Source organism: Olea europaea, unplaced genomic scaffold (assembly GCF_002742605.1).
Source record: "Olea europaea var. sylvestris unplaced genomic scaffold, O_europaea_v1 scaffold1478, whole genome shotgun sequence".
Taxonomy (NCBI): Eukaryota; Viridiplantae; Streptophyta; class Magnoliopsida; order Lamiales; family Oleaceae; genus Olea; species Olea europaea.
The window spans coordinates 147,354-166,577 of record NW_019232340.1 but is presented as its reverse complement, the minus strand read 5'-3'; the positions used below and the strand labels follow the sequence as shown (position 1 = coordinate 166,577).

The 19,224-nt window shown below is 33.7% G+C and overlaps 1 protein-coding gene and 1 long non-coding RNA gene across 2 annotated transcripts; both read right to left on the bottom strand.

Annotated features, from left to right (window-relative positions):
* Positions 1-473: 473 nt before the first annotated feature.
* LOC111376251 lies at positions 474-1,233 on the bottom strand. Its single transcript, XR_002699435.1, has 3 exons — positions 1,196-1,233; positions 1,025-1,115; positions 474-931 (listed from the first exon to the last, which is right to left on the bottom strand). It is a non-coding gene; the product is annotated as an uncharacterized LOC111376251 (long non-coding RNA).
* Positions 1,234-6,504: 5,271 nt separating this feature from the next.
* LOC111376259 (probable ubiquitin-conjugating enzyme E2 16) lies at positions 6,505-11,844 on the bottom strand. The gene is made up of 6 exons (XM_022999208.1): positions 11,701-11,844; positions 11,486-11,589; positions 11,271-11,373; positions 11,062-11,125; positions 7,103-7,191; positions 6,505-6,869 (listed from the first exon to the last, which is right to left on the bottom strand). The coding sequence occupies exons 1-6, from the start codon at positions 11,728-11,730 to the stop codon at positions 6,777-6,779; spliced, it is 483 nt and encodes a 160-aa protein (XP_022854976.1). The 5' UTR covers positions 11,731-11,844; the 3' UTR covers positions 6,505-6,776.
* Between the last annotated feature and the right edge of the window lie 7,380 nt (positions 11,845-19,224).

Sequence of the window (19,224 nt, the reverse complement as noted above, 5' to 3'; positions counted from 1 at the left end):
CAATTTTGTACCAGTCAAATTCCCCTAAACGACGACTAGACAGGTATGTGAAATGAATAATATTTCCTTTTACTATATACTGTTCAATATTTGTTATTTATAAATCTTCAGTATACAAAAAATAGTTCGGTGATTTCCTTTGAATGTTATATACATTGAACACAAATTTACAATTATTTCATAATTACAAAAATAATTAAATTTACAATTGAAATGTTACATATGTATAACTGAAATTTATGGGTCAGCATTAAATTCGAACAAATCACATGCTAGCTTCTTTCTCCAGTTCTGTATCCACGACTGGTTGATTTCATCAACCTTATGTCCTATACTTAAAAATTCAACGTACTTAATGGCAAATATGCCACAGTCGCCGCTGCAATTAAACAAGAATGAATCAGTTCAGTACTGTGTAAATAAAAATTAAATCTGAAATATGAAAATAACAAAGTTCAAACACTTACCTTACGGAATGTCGTGCTGTCGTCGTGTTCCGAACGATCCGCAATCTGTCCTGTACATTTATCCCCGCTCGTCTGGCCATCATAGGAACAATGACAGCCATGGACTCCAGATTTTGCTCCAACTGACCTTGTGTCAAACATGAATGATCTGGGTCGTACACATATATAGTAGAGTCAGCAAAAACGATCTCCAGCGTAACATAGTGTTTATTGATGCACGCTGGAATGTACATATGTGTACAACCCTCCCATGATTTTCCCGCGACACTCGGTGACAGTCCTATCACCCACTCGAGTATATATTCTGGCACCGTGTTCTCGTTACCCATATGTGCGAGCGACTGATACTCTATGGTAACGGCACCCAGGAACTCGGTGTTTAATATGACTCGACCATGGACATCAAATGATTTTGGATGTCTTTGAGCTCGATCTCGCAGCAAGTCCATGGCCAGGTCGATGTGCTGTAGCAGGAAACACCGAAAAGTATGAGTTATTCATTTGATAAACACAAGGTCACATATACATAAAAAACACGAAATGAATAGTTCACTTACATCGTCGGCGAGCCAAGCTCCCGCAGTGGTGATATCGTGGAACCACTTGTAAGGGTCCGAGATCGTCCTTTGTCCTATCGTGCGGCTAGCTCTGTAAAAAATAGGGAAATATTAAAAATAAGCGTAGAAGAGTTAGCGTACAGTGCTTTATTAAAATCATACAATACTTACCCGGGGATAATTCTCCTCCACTATGTCTCGAACGCTTTCCACTTGGCATTGTCCACCTCTCTGAATAAGTTCGGGTACGTCCCATCGATGAACGTCCTCCCCTTGGCCTCAGCCGTGAAGGGGGAAACAACATACTGTGACGGCACTCTCAATCTCTTGCCGACCACCTGCTCCGTCTCATCAACAGCATGTCTCTTACCCTCAATCACGCCGGGAGTCCTCTCGACCTCCGGGGCCACCTCCTCCGCCCCCTCCGTCGCCACCACCTCCGCCCCTCCCGTCGGGGTCGCCACCACCTCCGCCCCTCCCGTCGGGGCCTCCCCCTCCGTCGCCCCCTCCTCCGCCCCTCCCGTCGGGGCCACTCCCTCCGTAGTCCCCTCTCCCATCCCCATCGGGGCCACCCCCTCCATAGACAACCACAAGGACTCCAATGCCTCATCACGCCAAAAATGTGGGTGACCCCCCTCTCCATCACCATCTCTGCCACCCTCTCGATCATGGTCTCCGCCATCCCCTCTGTCTCCCCATCGTCTGCCGGCTAAATCTCCCCTAAGCGCCGCTACTGTATCCTGAAGGTCGACAATGGAAGACTGTAGTATTCTAACATCATGGGATAGATCGTCAACCCTCCCTGTCAACTCTCGTCCCATATCGTCGACCCTCCCTATCATATAGTCAACCTTCCCCGCCAGATCGTCGACCCTCCCTGTCAACTCTCGTCCCAGATCATCGACCCTCTCCGTCAAATCTCGTCGTAGCGTGTCGACCTCCTCCGCTATAAATCCAATCAAACGGGCATACAAATCATCACTGTGCTCGGGAGACACACGGGGGAGGTGTCTGGACGGAGACACTCTCGAGGATGTAGACCATCCCAAGCTTCAATCTATCTAGCATATGGTCGCACCCCCAGATCGCGGCCATCAAGTCGGGTAGAAGCACCGACCCATGTCCCTGGAAGTACGTCTCGTACAACCTACTGCTTCTCTCCATGGCTGCATCGTCGCCTGTAATCTTCAGTCCAGTGATCAATGTAAACTCAAACATCGAGAAACTAACGACCTTGCCCCCGAGGTCTAACTGGAGGGAATCGCCGTCGACTGGACTCAGAAGCCGACATAGAAGTGCATCAATGATCTGTCCTGAATACTGCACCTCTCGCAACTGGTATAGTGGCCACAAGAAGGACTGTCGTAGAATATCTCCGTGCTGATCATCGAGCAGCTCCAATACAGCAGTAAAACTCTCAAAACTACTGTTCCAAGTAGCTTTCCCCGACATCCGTCTCAACTCTGCATCTAAATGATACTCCATCCTGCAAAAATTCAAATGTTATAGCATTGAACAAGAGATAACAAAATAAAGCATACTCTCACAAAATCAAGAGAACCGAACTCTAACTACCATACAATCACAAATATTACATTTGAAAAATATATTTACAAAAAACAACAAATCAAATTAAATGTATTGTCAAAAAAATTAAAGAATATAAATATTATTTAAATAAATTGAAAAAAAATCAAAGATTTTCATAAAAAAACAATAAAAGGAACAAAACAAATTGTTAATTTCGAACAATATTATGTATTCAATTATTAAATTATATAAAAAAGGAAATTATAAAAATTAAATAATGAAATTAAATAATTATTATTTGGAAAATATATTTACAAACAAAAAATTTCAAATTAAATACATTAAAGACTATTTATATTATTTAAATAAATTTGAAAAAATAAATTAAAGATTCTTTCATAAAAAAAAAAAAAGGAACAACACAAAATTGTTAATTTTAGAATGTTTGAATTATTAAATTATATAAAAGACAAATATAAAAATTAAATAAATAATTACTTTACCTTTTTCTAAAATTTAGACTATTCATATTATTTAAATAAATTTAAAAAAATAAATTAAATATAATCTCATAAAAAAAATAGAATCAACATTGCTAAATTTACAATATTTGAATGATTAAATTATATAAAAGACAAATATAAAAATTAAGAAATAAAAAATTAAAGATAATTTCATAAAAATAATTTTAAAAAATAAATAAAAAATTTTGAAAAAATAAATTAAAGATAATTTCATAAAAAAAATAATCAACATTGTTAATTTTACAATATTTCAATTATTATATTATATTGACAATGATAAAAAAAATTAAATAATATAATTACTATTTAATCAAATAAAAAATTTAATTAATTACAAAAATTATAAAAAAAATTAAAATTTAAAATAATCTGGGCCGGTGATCCGGCCCAGATACCCGACTGTTAACAGTCTGGGCAGACTGTTAACAGTCAGGCCGACTGTTAACAGTCGGTAACCCGACTGTTAGAGCCGGTTTTGGCCGTTCAATGGCCCGGTGGCTGGGAAACGGCCGGAAACCGCCATTCCCGGCCACTGAGCTCCAAAAAATGGCAAAAAATCTCATTTTTCACATTCCAGCATGCCCACAATCTATCTACTCATGCCCATGGATCTAATTTCAACCAAAATTACTAAGGATGCTAACTATGAAAAAAAGCATTCGAACTGGAGTTTTGATCAGAAAACTAACCGGTTCTTTTACTTCCACTGTAGATGATGATCGTTGATTGCGATGTTGGTGTAACTCCGGTGGTCGGTCGGTCGGATTTCTCCACTGGTCGGTCGGTCGGTCGGTTCGGTCGGTGAGAGAATTATCAAACAGTCTGAAGGGTAAAATGGGAAAATACTGTGAAGTTTTCTTTTTAACTTAATTTGTTTTTTTTTTAATTCATTTAATTGGTCAAAGGCCAAAGTCAATTTTTGCTACAGTGTAAGGGTCATTTTTGTGTATTTGCCCTGGTTTTCAGATACATACACAGGCAGTTCGGATTCCTAGTTAATTTTCTTAAATATCGCTTTGAGTTTCTCTACGTATCTCTAAAATGGTCATCTTTCTGTCTGAACTTTACTGGGTTTAGATTCTTGAGTGTTAACCTGTAAGTCTGGTTAAGGCTTTGAATACTGTTCTTGAGTGAATAGTTGATGTGCACGAGAGAAAACTATAATCTTTGAGTAATTTTTGAGTGTGGTTCCTTATGTTGGGAATTTACTTAAACATGCACAGCGGAATTTAACAAGTTTCAATTCCCATTCAGGATTCAGTTTTGTATTTAGATAAAAACTGTGATGAGAAATATACCTTTACTTGTGATTTGCAAACTCTTTCGCGTTATTCCTTTCCAGCAGCTTGAATCTGCCTCCCACAGCTGTCCAATTGTCCAGCCTCCAATGAAATCCACACAGAGAGTAGACAGCAACTGCTAGGGTTTCCTTCTTGTGCTAGCAAGAATAATGAATAACTTATGGACCTCAAACCCTAGCTGCATATATATATAAACCTAAACGGACCCGACCCGGTCTGGTCCAATATTTAATTAATCCAATTAATCAAACCCGGTCCGTGAATTAATTAATCCAATTAATTAATTCGGGATTATAAATAACAAATTCAATTAATTAATTTATTCAACGATTGTTAAATTAATCAATTGACAATTTGCAGTCTTCCAATTCTCTTTTGTGTGCGACCCATTAGGTTCCCGACCACGATGCCTAACGTCGTGAAATATTATTTTGATCTAATCAAAATTGATAAATTAATACACCCTTTTAATTTATCGTCAATTCACATTCACCGTCCCTGATTGACATCTAGCAATGTGTCAGGGCAATACATGTGACGGGAAATGTCACGTGGTATGACAAAACCAAATTCGTTCGTTTACCGTGGAACTATTATCCCTTCGTCAATACGATCCGATCAATTACGAGATATGGAATTGTGTCAATCTCGATCATTGATCATATCTTTCACTCCACTATTAAGTCAATATAAATCGAAAACTCCTTTTCGACTTATGAGTACACCTTGGTCAAGGATTTCATTATCGACTTAATTGAATGAAACGCAGATCATAATCTCCTACTATCTAGGAGTGACGAATCCTTTATTAATCAATCACAACCTTCATACGATTCTTGACGTACCCGAACGATGTCGTATTAGCGGCCCCTTTCAGAGCAACATCCAACACCGCCAAAGTATGACTGTCCTCATATAAGGTACCATGACAACCTCAAGTCAAAGGACCAAATCCACTACCGAACGTTAGAGATTAGCCACTGACACTTAGATAGTTATCCATGTGGAATCTCTTAGCGGGTCTCCAATGTTTTGTTCTATAACAAAACATCCACGTGTTCATTTAAGTGTCACCACACTTTAGCTCATGAAATCAGCTACTTACTTCACAAGTAAGAAATGCCACACGTGATGGTCTAACTGTATTAACGATATCCGTATCTCGTTATTACTTACGACCATGGTTTATTCAAGATCCAATTATATGTAATTTGTATCTCACAATCATAACTCCTTGTGATTAACAGATTACCTAAAAATTAGATTTTCGGATTCTATTATTTAATATTATTTATCACAAAATTAATTTAAATAAATAATAAATCTCGCCAAAATCAAATGCATTAAATATATTAAAAGTGTTTACAACCTAAATCGATTGGATCTAGGGCATAACACTTATACCTTGAAGTTGTATTTTTGGTCGATTTGGCTCCGGTTCAGTGCTGTGATTCTCTTCCGATGATGGAAGCTTAAAGGGGGATTAGGAGGAGCCTGACTTTGAACCTCTAGCCTTGGGACGAAAATAAAGAATTTGTGGGAGAGAGGAAACTGTAATCTTGAGTGAATTCTAAGTGTGGTTCCTTGAAGTTCTATTTGTGGTTGATTTGGCTCCGATTTAATGCAGTAGTTGTCTTCCAGTGACGAAGTTCAAAAAGGGATTAGAAGCCTGACTCATACTTGAATAATGCTTGTGTGTCAGAAAGTGTGTGACGGAGAGAATAATATAATAAGTGTCGATATGATGTGATTTGATGAAAAAAGTTGACTTCATTTTAAAAAATTCAATGATAGATTGTTATGTGATAATATGTTAAAAATTATGTCAATCATTATTTTTGTGTAACATGATTATTTTCACTTCACTGCATTTTACTTTCTACCATTTTTTGTTTGATAAAATAACCTAATAAGTTGAACCTAATTACAACAGCGAAACCAAAATTTGTGCAATTTACCGTAACAGTTTGCATTACCGGGGTTAGGCCCAGCAAACACTATGGGGGGTTTTGCCAGACGAGAATGGGGATGGGTGAGAGTAGGTCTAAACAACTATATTTATACATTTCATTGTCAAACTTAGAGTTTAGCAAGCAGTGGTATTAAATAGATATAGAATCAGGAAAATTTGGGAACAACGGGAACTTTTCAATAACAAGATACCAATAGTTTGGATTGTGTAAGGACATGTTTTATTGCTTGAAATAAGAGAAAAGTAAAGCTGCTCTTCATTTACACATTCCAGGCAAAATTTACCAATTACAGCATAGAATTCACAATTGACACCACTCCAGTCTATCAGATTTCTTCTGTCTGTCCGTTTCACTTCTATTAGAGGATGAAAGGCATCAGAATTACATACATTGACTGTTGATGATGAGGATGAAACCTCCGTTATTAAACTTTATCGTCATGAAACAACCACCTGGTTTCCTTGGGAGACCGACCCCTACAGTTCTTCACATAGCGATCATTATCATCAGGGAGTTGCTGCATAAAATTGCCAGTACCAATTAGAATTACATCCCATTCTCATTGGGCATATTGTAAAATAAGGAAAATATGGTGTGGCCAAACAAGAGAGAAGGAATAAGGAAATTAAGGGCATTCCCTTGTACTATCTGTCATTTCTTAAAAATACAGAATATGGAATTTGAATTACTTTTTCACAATAAAGGGCGAAAAGATCAAGTAATGTACTAACAAGTACAAGGGAAACCCACCTTCAGAGTAGAACTTGATAGCATGGAGAGAATGCTGATACAGACGGAACTCACGTTCATAGCAGGAGACCATGCATCATACAAAATATCTGCAGTTGGTGAATCAGTTTATGCCAATACCTAAATCTCGGATGTGCATAACCAGATGACTATCTCAAAATTACGTTGTAAGCCAGCCAACAAGAACAAAACTATATGCTCACGAGTTCATTGCATTTGCAAAAAAATAAAAATTAGTATGAAAGTTAATCAAACCATATCTTCATTTCTTTAGAATGTATACATAAGCCCCTAATTAGGCCCTTACGAAAGGAAAAGGGGGAAAAACCTATAAAAAGAAGAAGAAGCATTTTCCTTGGTGAGAACTAGGAAGCGAAGGCAACACTGAGAATCAGTTGTACTGATAACAGCCATGGTATTAAAGAAATGATATATATGTTCCTTCAAAGTTTACAAGGACCTCTGATTCAAAGGCCCAAGACCAGGAAACTAAACAGCAATAATCAGTTTCACCCAAAGCAGAAATAGACTTCAATGCATCAATTCAATATTTTAAAAATTCTAGCATAGCAATCAGTAGAAATATGCCCTGCCTGCATTTTAGAAAAAGGAAAATGAAGTGCAAAAATAATAGTAAATGAAAAGAGAATTACTGCAAAAATGATATAAAATGATGATTCAACATAGTTTCTAAAAAAATTAGTGCCAACCTAATTACTATGAAATTTTATGCTTTGGAAAATCTGAGCATTTCTAATCTTACAAAAGATTTTATTTTTATGTAGATTTTTAATATTGCTGAAATCAAGCTAGGAGCCCAAGTATATCATGAAGGGAAAAGGTTGATCCAATATTTTGCCAATTTAGGGCTTGCTTGGGAGTTTAAGGTACTGATTTTGGACATTTATGATGGGGTCTCGTTTTGAGTGATTTTTAGTAGCAGTTTTTAAAATACGTCAACCTATAATTATATACACCAAACTTTCTACCTTTAATTACTGCAAAGAAACTAAAATTTTTGTTTTTTATTTGATTATGAACTAGTCTAAAATGGTTAGCTAGGGCATTAAAGCTGTCTAATTTTTGTTTAAAGTCATGTGCCATCCAGAGATTATTCAGTAGAGTACGCTCCCTTTCTGGTAGTCTTTCTAAATTATTTCCCTTGAAAATCGAAGATTAGATCCTTGTGGGTTCACTCTTAGAGTGACATTCCCAAAGTTCATCATCCTTTGATCCATCTGCATCACGAAAATAATGGGTTAGAAAATTAATAACCTGCCTACTTAAATTATATGCTAAAATATATTTTTTTTCCGTCTACATGTTCTATATTATTTTATAACTACTTAATATCTCATATAATTTTAACCACCTTCTATATCTCATCTTATCAAAATTTGTCTTTTTGATAAATTTTACTATAGCCTCATAGTCTGTTCTTATTGGAAATTCAGTATTTAGAAATAATTTAAAACTTTCTCTACCATGTATGATGGCTATTATTTCATAATCTAAGCTAGTTAAACATTTTCCTTTTATCTTATATTTTTCACTAGTATATCTACAAATCTTTTCTTCCTTTTATCGCTATATTTATTTGGTTTGGAATATAAAATTCCTCACCATCCTAATTCACATCCATTTGTTTCTATTATTTTATGTTCTATATCTAATTGATTAAAATATTTTTGTCCTTTACTAGATAATTTATTATACAATGGTCCTACTTTTTTTCTTGAATTTTTAATAAAATGTCTAGCATAATTTAATATTTCTAGAAAAGCTTGGGATTTCTTAGTTTCTTCAATTTTATCTAGAAATTGTAGGATTTTTTGTACTATATGTGGTTGCAATTTGATCTTTCCTTCTCTTACAATTATTCCTAAAAATTCAATTTTTTGTTTATTTATTTCCATTTTCTTTCTTCTTATAATTAAACTATTTTCTATGAACTTATTTAAAGTTATCTCTAGATGCTTCATATGTTTTGTGCAATCTTTACTATGTAGTAAAATATCATCTATATATACGCAAACAAATGGAAGAGAATTAAATATACTATCCATTTTTCTCTGAAAAATAGAGTACATTTTTTAATCCAAAAGACATGATTAACCATTCAAAATGTCCTAATGAAGTAGTAAAAAGTTATCCAAGGAATAGAATCTCTTGCCATTTTTATTTGCCAAAATCCAATTTTACAACCAAATTTAGAAAATATCTTGCTATTTTGTATTTTATTTATTAAAATATCTTTATCTGGTATCTTATATCCATCTTCTATGGTATTATCATTTAAGGGGTGCTTGGTAGGGATTAAAATTATATTTTTTAGTAGATTGTGATAGAAGTTTTTGAAATGTCTGGTTCAAAAGTTGTGAAATCCATGAAAAATGTGGTTAATATTGATTGCTTGATTTTAACTAAGATTAAAATTAGATTTTAATCCTTTCCAAACAAGCTCTTAATCGTTTGTAAAACAAACTTTCTATTTTGGCTTTTTATTTTGTTTTTCTCAAAAAACATTCATTGATTTCTCTTTACATTTTATTTAACATAATTTTTTCTATATCAATTGACCAATCAATTTAAATGCGGTTTGATGTTTAAGAAGTAGAATATTGAAATCCGTGATTTAATAAATGCAATCAAAGAATAGAATGAGTTTGGTTCTATGAATTTGAAGATCCAAACTCACTCTCTATTCTTAAAAAAGTTAAAATAGACAGACTATTGGAGCTCATTTTTAAGCACCGACTCTCTAAGATAAAATGTCATTTTGTATTCAGAAAATCTCTTAGAGATACTTTAAATAGTTTTTACTTCTAAGTAAATGTTACAGTTATAAGTTACATTTGTACTTTTAAATAATTTTTATCCATAAGTAATTTTTTTTTTTTTTTACTTATAGGTAGCTTTTTATATTTTGTAGTATATTTTTGACTTATAGGTAACATTTTTACTTTATAAGCAATTTTTTATACAAAAGTTTATTCTTATTTATAAGTAATTTATTTACTTATAAGTAAGTTTTTTAGTTGTAACTTAATTTTTTTCTTACAAATAATTTTTTTAGTTAATGTAAATTTACAAGTTAGTTTTGAAAAATATATGTGGGCTGAAAATAATTATTTTATGAGGGATAAAACTGGAAGAGAATTTTAGAAACGACCAAAATCCACCGATGTGGTGAGTTGAGAAAGACAATCAAAATTACACTACACAAACCACACAAAAATAGTACTCAAAAAAACTAACAAGCACCGATTTTCCAGTGCCTCATAAACGGTACCACTAAAAAATGGTCAACACCGGTTGAAAAAACTCCCAAGCAAGCCCTTAGAGGTTAACTTAATATGTCTTCCTTACCACCCATTTGCGTCCAAATTCATTTCCGCTCTCCTTTCTTTCTACCTCTCCCTTCTCCATGTCCTCTTTGCCCTCTCCACTCTCCAAATCTGTCTCTATGTCATCTCACATCGCCTTGCCAGGTAGATTAGTGGATGATTTGTTGAAATTGATTGGCAATTTGTTTGATCCGGCTTGCCCTAATTTATTTAGCCGAAAATTTTAATTCTTTCAAATTCTATTCTTTCTTTTCCTTACTAAGTAACAAGGCCACATATGCGGCTGCATGTTAGCAGCGTGTCCGCTTCTTGAAAGAAGAAAAGAGTTACACGCCACGTCTCCAGACCTTTCGGTGTGCTTCATAAGAGGCAAGCCTTACATAAGCATTTAAGGCAAAAATGAACCAGTAAATAAAAATCAAATCATCAACTATAAATTCCAAATCTAATTTGCATCTTTAATCTTTTACTAATAAATTGCAATAGTCACACCATACTCGGAAGTCTTCCTTGCTAGAATTATACTTCTAACCAATCAAATTTCATTTCCCCATACAAAAACAGTGTGTGTAGTTCATTGAAGGGTAAAATAGAGAGAGTTTAAATTTTTACCTAAACAAATATGTCCATTGCTGTAAATGTGAGGATGCAATGGTACCGGATGCAGAAATATCACCTGGAGTAATTCCCAATCATACATAAAATTAAAAAACCAAACTGACTTTTTAAGACCAATTTTTTCGCAGTTAAAAGTGAATATTTCGCGAAAACAAAATCACCCAACACATAAAAAACCCAATAATTTGTAACTGCGGAAGCACCTGAGGAGCTTCCATCGGATAATGCTCTGGAAAATCGACTTGAAGCTGATAAGTTTCGTCGGCGTAAAGAGTTCCCGGAGCTCCATTAACTTCAATCACCCACCTTAAAATAAATTGCTCAAAAAAACCGCGTATTTTTATCTCAATTTCATTGTACTAATTTTTTTTTACAGAAATTGAAGCTAGAGAGCAAGAGAGGGAGAAACGGGAGGTACCTTTGGAGATTATCATTGATTTTTTGTTTGAGACCATTTGGGGGATTGACTTGCCACTCCCGTAGTTCTTTCTGCAGCCGATTGATTGCTATCTTGCTTAACGACTGTAAAAAAGCATCAAAAGAAAAAAATCAATTGAAGCAATTGTATATTACAGATATGTGTGTATAGTACGTGGGAGTGGTGGTGGTGGTGCCGGCGGCGGAGGCGAAGACCTTGCGGGAAGAGGCGGAGGAGGTGGTCATGGCTAGGCTAGGCGTTGACGGTGGTGTGGAAGAATGATAAGACGAAAATATAAATACACGCGAGCGAAACTGACAGAGATGTCATTGATTACGAATCCTAAAATTTAAGGGAAAATGGGTTGAAATTGCCATCCTGGAAAACATTTTATCCAACAGGCTTTGACTGAAATTAGCAAAATAAAAGAAATTTTAATTATTTAAAAGTGTCAAAAGACCTATTTACCCTTATCTTGTAAAATGAAAATAGAAGAAAGAATCGAGATTTTTTCTTTCATTCATTCACGAGAAACCGTTCTCCTTGAAATTTAAAAAAACCTTTTCTCCTTCGAATATCCAGCTCTTCTCCTTCGAATTTGGCCGAATATCCAACGTTGATTTTTGTTAAGGTAATGGCCCCCTTTATCTTTTCGATTTGGTAACCTTTTAGTTTATATTTTATGGGTAGTCTAAATTTAATTTTCGTGCCTATTCAATAACGAGACAAATAAGTCTGGTCTACTAACACTTCGGGTGATGCAATCATGATGATATGTGTTTTTAAGAATTCATATGATGCCTGGCTATGTTCCTTTTTGCATTCAAACACAATTTGAAAATTGAGACATTTTGGGTTTAATGGCACAATTATTGGGATCGAGGGGATTATATCGGTTTGTGTCAAGCATCAATGTGCATTACATAGACTTGAACATTTTTCCTCACTAATCAATGGTTCTTAGGTGAGTCAAGTTAGAACATGGTAGTATTGACCACCGACCTATGGTCTCATAAGAGCCATTCGCAGGCCCACCTTAGGCTGATGTGAGCTCGGCCACAAAGTTCAGATTGATATACTACCGTTGTAGTTTTAAGGGACATAATGATTATGTCTTGTCACATCACCCTCTCAATCACATATACTTGTAAAGGATGACGTCATCACCGTCCAAAACCAGTAATCCAAAGCCCCGAATCTCCAACCTCCTGCAAGCCATCATTACCTCATAAAACATTGGCACGTGACAACCGACTTCGTCAACCAATCACAAAAGAATTCTATGACTCGAATTTCGAGCTCGGTCCTGTAGCTGATTTGATTGATTTGATGTAATTTCAGCTATGGTCATGTATAAATAGTAGAGAAATGCTTTTCTTGAAGGAGGGTGAACTTTCATACAAAGACACCACACAATTAAGCCTTCTCAAGATACAACTGTAGTCATTTTCATGATAAGGGAGATCACCCTTTTTCTTAAAGTTGACTCGAGATTAATTCTTACAAATCTTGACGTCAACGGGTAGTATTTTCAGTAAGCATTACATTTATTACAAAAAAAATTGTGATTCTTTCTAAATCAGGGCATTATGAATCTTTGTTGTTTATGCATTTTTTAGCAAATCAAGTAGAGAGCGTGAGCCAACAGTCTTGTTAAAGGAATAACAATAAAAATGTGCAGTTGCATTAACCCTGTTCTTTGTCGTCATGTCCTTGTCTGCCTATCTATGAGACTAACATGTATTTTTCACGTTTAGCATGCGCTTTTGTTATTGGAAGCACATTAAATAAGAGATTTTTGACGTTTTAATCACATTATCAAAAAATTTACTCATTTCCCCAACTTCCTATTGCCATTTTCTCTATATCTTTATAAATTGTTTCTAGAGCCATGCTTCTAGTTGTGAAAGGCTTCCTAATTCTTCAAAAGGTATTTATTCAATGCCTATTAACCAACCTTTCAATTTGAATTACAAGTGGAAGTTGGCATCCTTTATTGTTCTTTTTTAATAAAATTGTTGTGATTTTTCTAGCTTCAATTTCTGCTATCCATTTCCATGGATAAAAATAAAAAACTATATTAGCAATTTTAAAGTTAGCTTCTTTTTGGGTTTCATTCACTTTTAATTCGTATGCACTTATTTAAATTGCCGTCCTATGTTCAAATTCATTTGATTTACCTCTACGTAATTTGGCATATCACTTTTGGTAGAACTCTCATATTAGTGGTATTTTCATAATTAGGATTAGGATTTGATTTGTGCTAATTGCCTAATTTCTTAATTTTTATTACTATTTGGTTGTGTAGTTTTTTAGCCATCTTTTTTTCTTCTTCTGCCGAGGTCGATGATTGTAGAAAGTTTTAAAGGGAACAACGTCTTCAGTGGGGGTTGAGTTCGAAATCTGTCTTCTTCAAACCAAACTACAAGCTCACATTTAGGAAATCAATGTAAGTTTTTCGTATTTTTAAATGTAGTTCATAGGATATGGATTTGATTGTCAAATTATTGGGTTTTTGTTGGTTGAGTTTGATAATTTGTTGCTTCTTCTGAACCATGTGTATTGGGTTTTTATATTATTATTATTATTATTATTATTTTGGTTTCTAGCGAGAATGATACTTAATTTTTGCTCTCTGAATTTGAAGAATTGAATTTTGTTTACTCAGTTGTGTAGTTTTTTTAGCCATCTCTTCTCCCTTTTCTACTGAGGTCAATGATTGTGAAAAGTTTTAAAGGGAACGACGTCTTTAGTGGGGGTTTAGTTCGAAATCTATCTTCTTCATTTTCAACCCAACTACAGGGTCACATTTCGAAAAACTAACGTAAGTTTTCCGTATTTCAAATGTAGTTCACAGGAAAGGAATTTGATTGTCGAATAATAATTTTTATTGGTTGCGTTTGAAAATCTATTGCTTTTTCTGAACCATGTGTATTGGGTTTTTATATAATTTTTTTTTTTGTTTCTAGTGAGAATGATACTTGATTTTTGTTCTCTAAATTTGAGGAATTGACTTTTGTTTACTGTCATAAGTTGTTTTAATATTTTTATATGTTTTATGATTTGCAGTGCTATGAAGAAGGTTTAAGTTGATGCTACAATCACAACAAGATGTGATTGCAAGTAGTACAAGATTTTGACGAGATGCTTGATAAAAATTACAAAAACAACATTCCGAGAGCTGCTTCGGATCTTTTCTTGTTGGAGTAGTTGTTACTTTCATAATGTTGTTAGGATGTTGACCAACTATTAGCTAGCGCATTTGCAACCGTACTGATTTTGGATATTTAATATAATTTAAATGTACTTATCTTCGTAGCCTTTTATAACTTTTAAGTTTATATATTGTACATGTCTAGATTGTTGATATTGTGCATACTCAATCTAATAACTAAATACACTTCGTTCCTGTGACACATAAAGTATTAATTTTTTTAGTACAAAAATACACTCATTCTAATAACGACATTGAAATCATTCCTGAAGTACAAAATGATATAGATATCTTTTCAATATGAAAAGTGCACTGATTAACATTACGATATTGAAATCGTTCTTGTAACAAAAATGATTTAGATATCGTTTTAGTATGAAATGCACACTACTTTACTAATTTTCGTAACGACGTAGAAGTCGTTATGGTTATGCATAACGACATAGAAATCATTCTTCAAACAGAGCATGCACCCGTTATAATTGGTTATTCTCAGTACCTCTTAGTAGCTGCCCGGATGCCGTGCCAACTCTGCAGGCTTAGGCATGAGCCTGGATGACTTTTACATTTTCTTCAATTGAGTCATCCAAGTAATTTCAACCTAGGTCCTTTAACGATATAGATGTCATTTCTTCTCATATAAAACGGCAATTATGCCGTTATAGTGTCAAACCCATGAAATAACGTGATGGCATCCACATCGTTTCATTTCAAATTTAACAAGTGTGAACTCATTTCAGTTGAAATAGTAACTAAAACGACATAAATGTCGTTTCTTCTTGTATAAAATGACAATTATGTCATTGTAGCGTCAAGCTACGAAATAACGACATCCATATCGTTTCATTACAAATTTAACGAGTTTGAATTCGTTTTAGTTAAAATTGTAATTAACACGACATAATGTCATTTCTTCTCATATAAAATGATAATTATGTCATTGTAGTGTCAAACCTCACAAAATAACGTAATGATATCCATATCGTTTCAGTACAAATTTGACGAGTTTGAACTCATTTCAGTTAAAATCGTAACTAAAATGACATAAATGTCATTTTTCTCATATGTGTCAAACCTACAAAATAACATAACGACATCCATATCATTTCATTACAAATTTGACTAGTTCTAAATCGTTACATTTGAAATGATAACTACAATGATATTGATATCGTTTCTTCTCATATACGACGATAATCATATCATTATGCTTAAAAATGATGATTCGACCATCCATGGCCACCCAACATACATTCGTCGTTTGTAGGACGACAAAAATAAGTCATCGAGTTAGTTCAATCTCACTTAGAAGAAACTATAGGAATATATGTGTTTCCATAGTTGTCTATCACCTTTGAGTTGTTTTGATGGAAAGAATGTATCTCTGTTCACACTTTCTGAGCCATCCGGGTGCTATCAGTCCACTTGACGTCCTCTTTTAATCATCATACACATGTTGGATGCATGTCGATGGTCATAGACGGTTGAATAGTCATTTTTAACAAAATAGATATAATTATCATTTTATATATAAAAAAAAGATATATATGTCGTTTTAGTTACAATTTAAATTGAAACGATATCAATGTTATCAAAAGTATATTGAAACGATAATGATATCGTTATGTATCAAACCACGAAATAACATAACGTTGTTCAAATCATTTTAGTATAAATTTGACGAGTTTGAAATCTTTTCAGTCCAAATAATAATTACGACGACATAGATCTCATTTCTTTTAATACAAAACGTTAATTATTTGTTTTGGATAAAGATAACGATTCGTTCATCCACAACCATCCAGCATGCTTTCAACATATGTAGGATGATAAAAAAAGGTCATCAAGTAGATTGATGCCACTCAAATGATTTAGAAAGGATGAATGGAGATACTTATATCTGTCGGAATAGTTCGAGAGTTGTATACGATTGTGAGAACATGAATATTCTCATAGTTTCTTTTGGGTGAAATCTAACCCACTTGATGATCTATTTCGATCGTTCTACATATGTCAGATGCATATTGGGTGGTCATGGAAGGTCGAATTGTCGTTTTAGCAGAAACGATATATTTATCATTTTATATAAACTAAAACAATATATGTTGTTTTAGTTATGATTTAAACCGAAATAATATCAATGTCGTTAAAATTGTACTGAAATGATAACGATACCGTTATGCATGTAAACAAAATAATATAACGACATCCATATCATTTTAGTACAAATTTGACGAGTTTGAAATTGTTCTAGTTCATATCATAACTATAGGGCTAATACCCTAAACGGTCATCGAACTTTGCCGAATGTACCCTAAGGGGTCACTGAACTTCAGAAAATCCCTAGTTAGTCACTCAAATTTTCCATTTGGGATCCCACCCATCACCGACTTAACTTCATTTGTATAATTTGACGATTTTGGCCACGTGTCTAACAAAAGAGTGACTTGTGCAAGTTGTTCACAAATTCATTGCCAATTAAGATATAGTTGTTACTGAGGTAGAAAAAATTTTAATTGATGAATAACTGTCCCGTCTTTTTTTCTTGTCTTTTCCAAGGTTTAAAAACATGTTTTTCCTCTTTGTAACTTAAATTTTTTTCCCACCTCAGTAACAATTCTCTTAATTGGCAATCAATTAGGGTACAACTTGCACAGGTCACTCTTCTATTAGACACGTGGTCAAAATCATCAAATTTCACTAACGGAGCAAAGTCGGTGATGGATGGGTCCCAAATGGCAAAGTTGAGTGACTAACTAGGGAATTTTTGAAGTTCAGTGACCCCTTGTGGTACATTTAGCAAAGTTTGGTGAACATTTAGGGTATTAGCCCCATAACTATAACGACATAGATATCGTTTTTCATATAAAAGGATAATTTTATAGTTCTAGATAAAAATTGTTATGATTTTAATTGGAACAATATTAATGTCTTTAAAATTGTACTAAAATGATATGAATGTCGTTATGTTATTTTGTGAGTTTAATACATAATAATATCAATATCGTTACATATTGAAGAAAACGATATTCATGTTGTCTTAGTTATGATTTGAACATGAACAATTTTAATCTCGTCAAATTTGTACTGAAATGATGCGGATGCCTTTATGTTATTTCATAAGTTTGATACTTATGATTTATTGTTTTTTTTTAAAATTGTGTGAGAAAATGTCTCCATTGAACGAATGATGAAAGTTTGGGGTCCAAAACGTTAACCCCAAAAAAATTTGGTTGGCTTGTGTGCCTTTAAGTTGTTTACCACCCGAGAGCAAATGATCCTTGAACAGTGGCGCAAAGGCTCTCTATGTCACGTGTGCCGTGCACGTTTTTTATATAATAACTTCCATGCCATATTATTGGTCTATAATGACTTCAATATTGTTATGAAAATTAATAAAGCAGTGTATTTTTCATACTGTAACTATATCATTTTCGTTTTGTGTCTCAGGAACGATTTCAATGTCGTTATGTAAATAAGTGCAATATTTGTACCGGAATGACATCAATATCGTTTTGTGTTTCAAGAACGACTTCAATGTTGTTTTGCAAATTTATGCATTTTTCACATTGGAATGAAATATGCATAAACTATAATGTTATAAGTTGTTTGTTTGTAATGTGAAAAAATACAACAATGTAAAATGACTTTAATTTTGTTCTAATAGTACAAAAGCGATCATAGCACAATGACTACAAAAATATAATAAATCATTTTATGCTTTCAATAAGTACAAAATAATAAAGTTACAAGTCACGATAATATTACAATTTTAAGTTTCACTACCAACTATTTGGCTTTTACAGGTGGACGGAACATGACCAATTTTCTTATAGTTGGAAGCTTAGACATTATAGGGACAAGAGTTGACATCTCCATTTTGTATAGCATTGTATCGACTTTCAACATTTCTCTAACTTTAACATACAAGTTCACACAAAGAAATTATTTTCGAAAAAAGAATAAGAGATATTTTTCTTTTGCCATTCATTACAAATTTCCATTTGCAAGCACCTTCAACTGACTATTTATATTCAACTGAATAACAAATTGAATACATGATGTCCATAACTACAATTCAACATAAAAATTGTAAAATTTCTCATCAAATGTCAAACTTCGTATATTAGTGATAACAAGAAACCTATGTAAATTGTCCTGGACGGGAAAAATAAAATGTATGTTTCACAGTAAAATAACAAATAAAATAGCTAAACATGTGTTTACCAATATATTTTCTTCAAAAATAAGGGGTAATACAAAAATTGGAAAGTAACCCATATCAATGCTCTAATTTAATGATAAAATGAATTCAAAGGCATTATTGACAAATGGACGCCATAAACACAAATCACAACATGTGATTCAGAAAAATTGGAAAACAAAGTAGCCAAAATGTTGAAATTTAACATTGTCTGCTCTTCTTCTTCAAATGCCCATAGTTAAAAAAATATTTTTTAGAGCAAATAGACAATATTTTGCTAAAACTCAATGCATATATGTTGAAGTAAAAAATGACTAGGTC

What these genes read in the sequence shown, in the direction of transcription:
- LOC111376259 (XM_022999208.1), bottom strand. Translation starts at nt 11,730, where the DNA reads ATGACCACCTCCTCCGCCTCTTCCCGCAAG. An exon ending in ATCCGATGGAAGCTCCTCAG is followed by an intron (nt 11,126 to 11,270) that starts GTGCTTCCGCAG and finishes GAATTACTCCAG; the next exon opens with GTGATATTTCTGCATCCGGT. An exon ending in TATCAAGTTCTACTCTGAAG is followed by an intron (nt 6,870 to 7,102) that starts GTGGGTTTCCCT and finishes AATTTTATGCAG; the next exon opens with CAACTCCCTGATGATAATGA.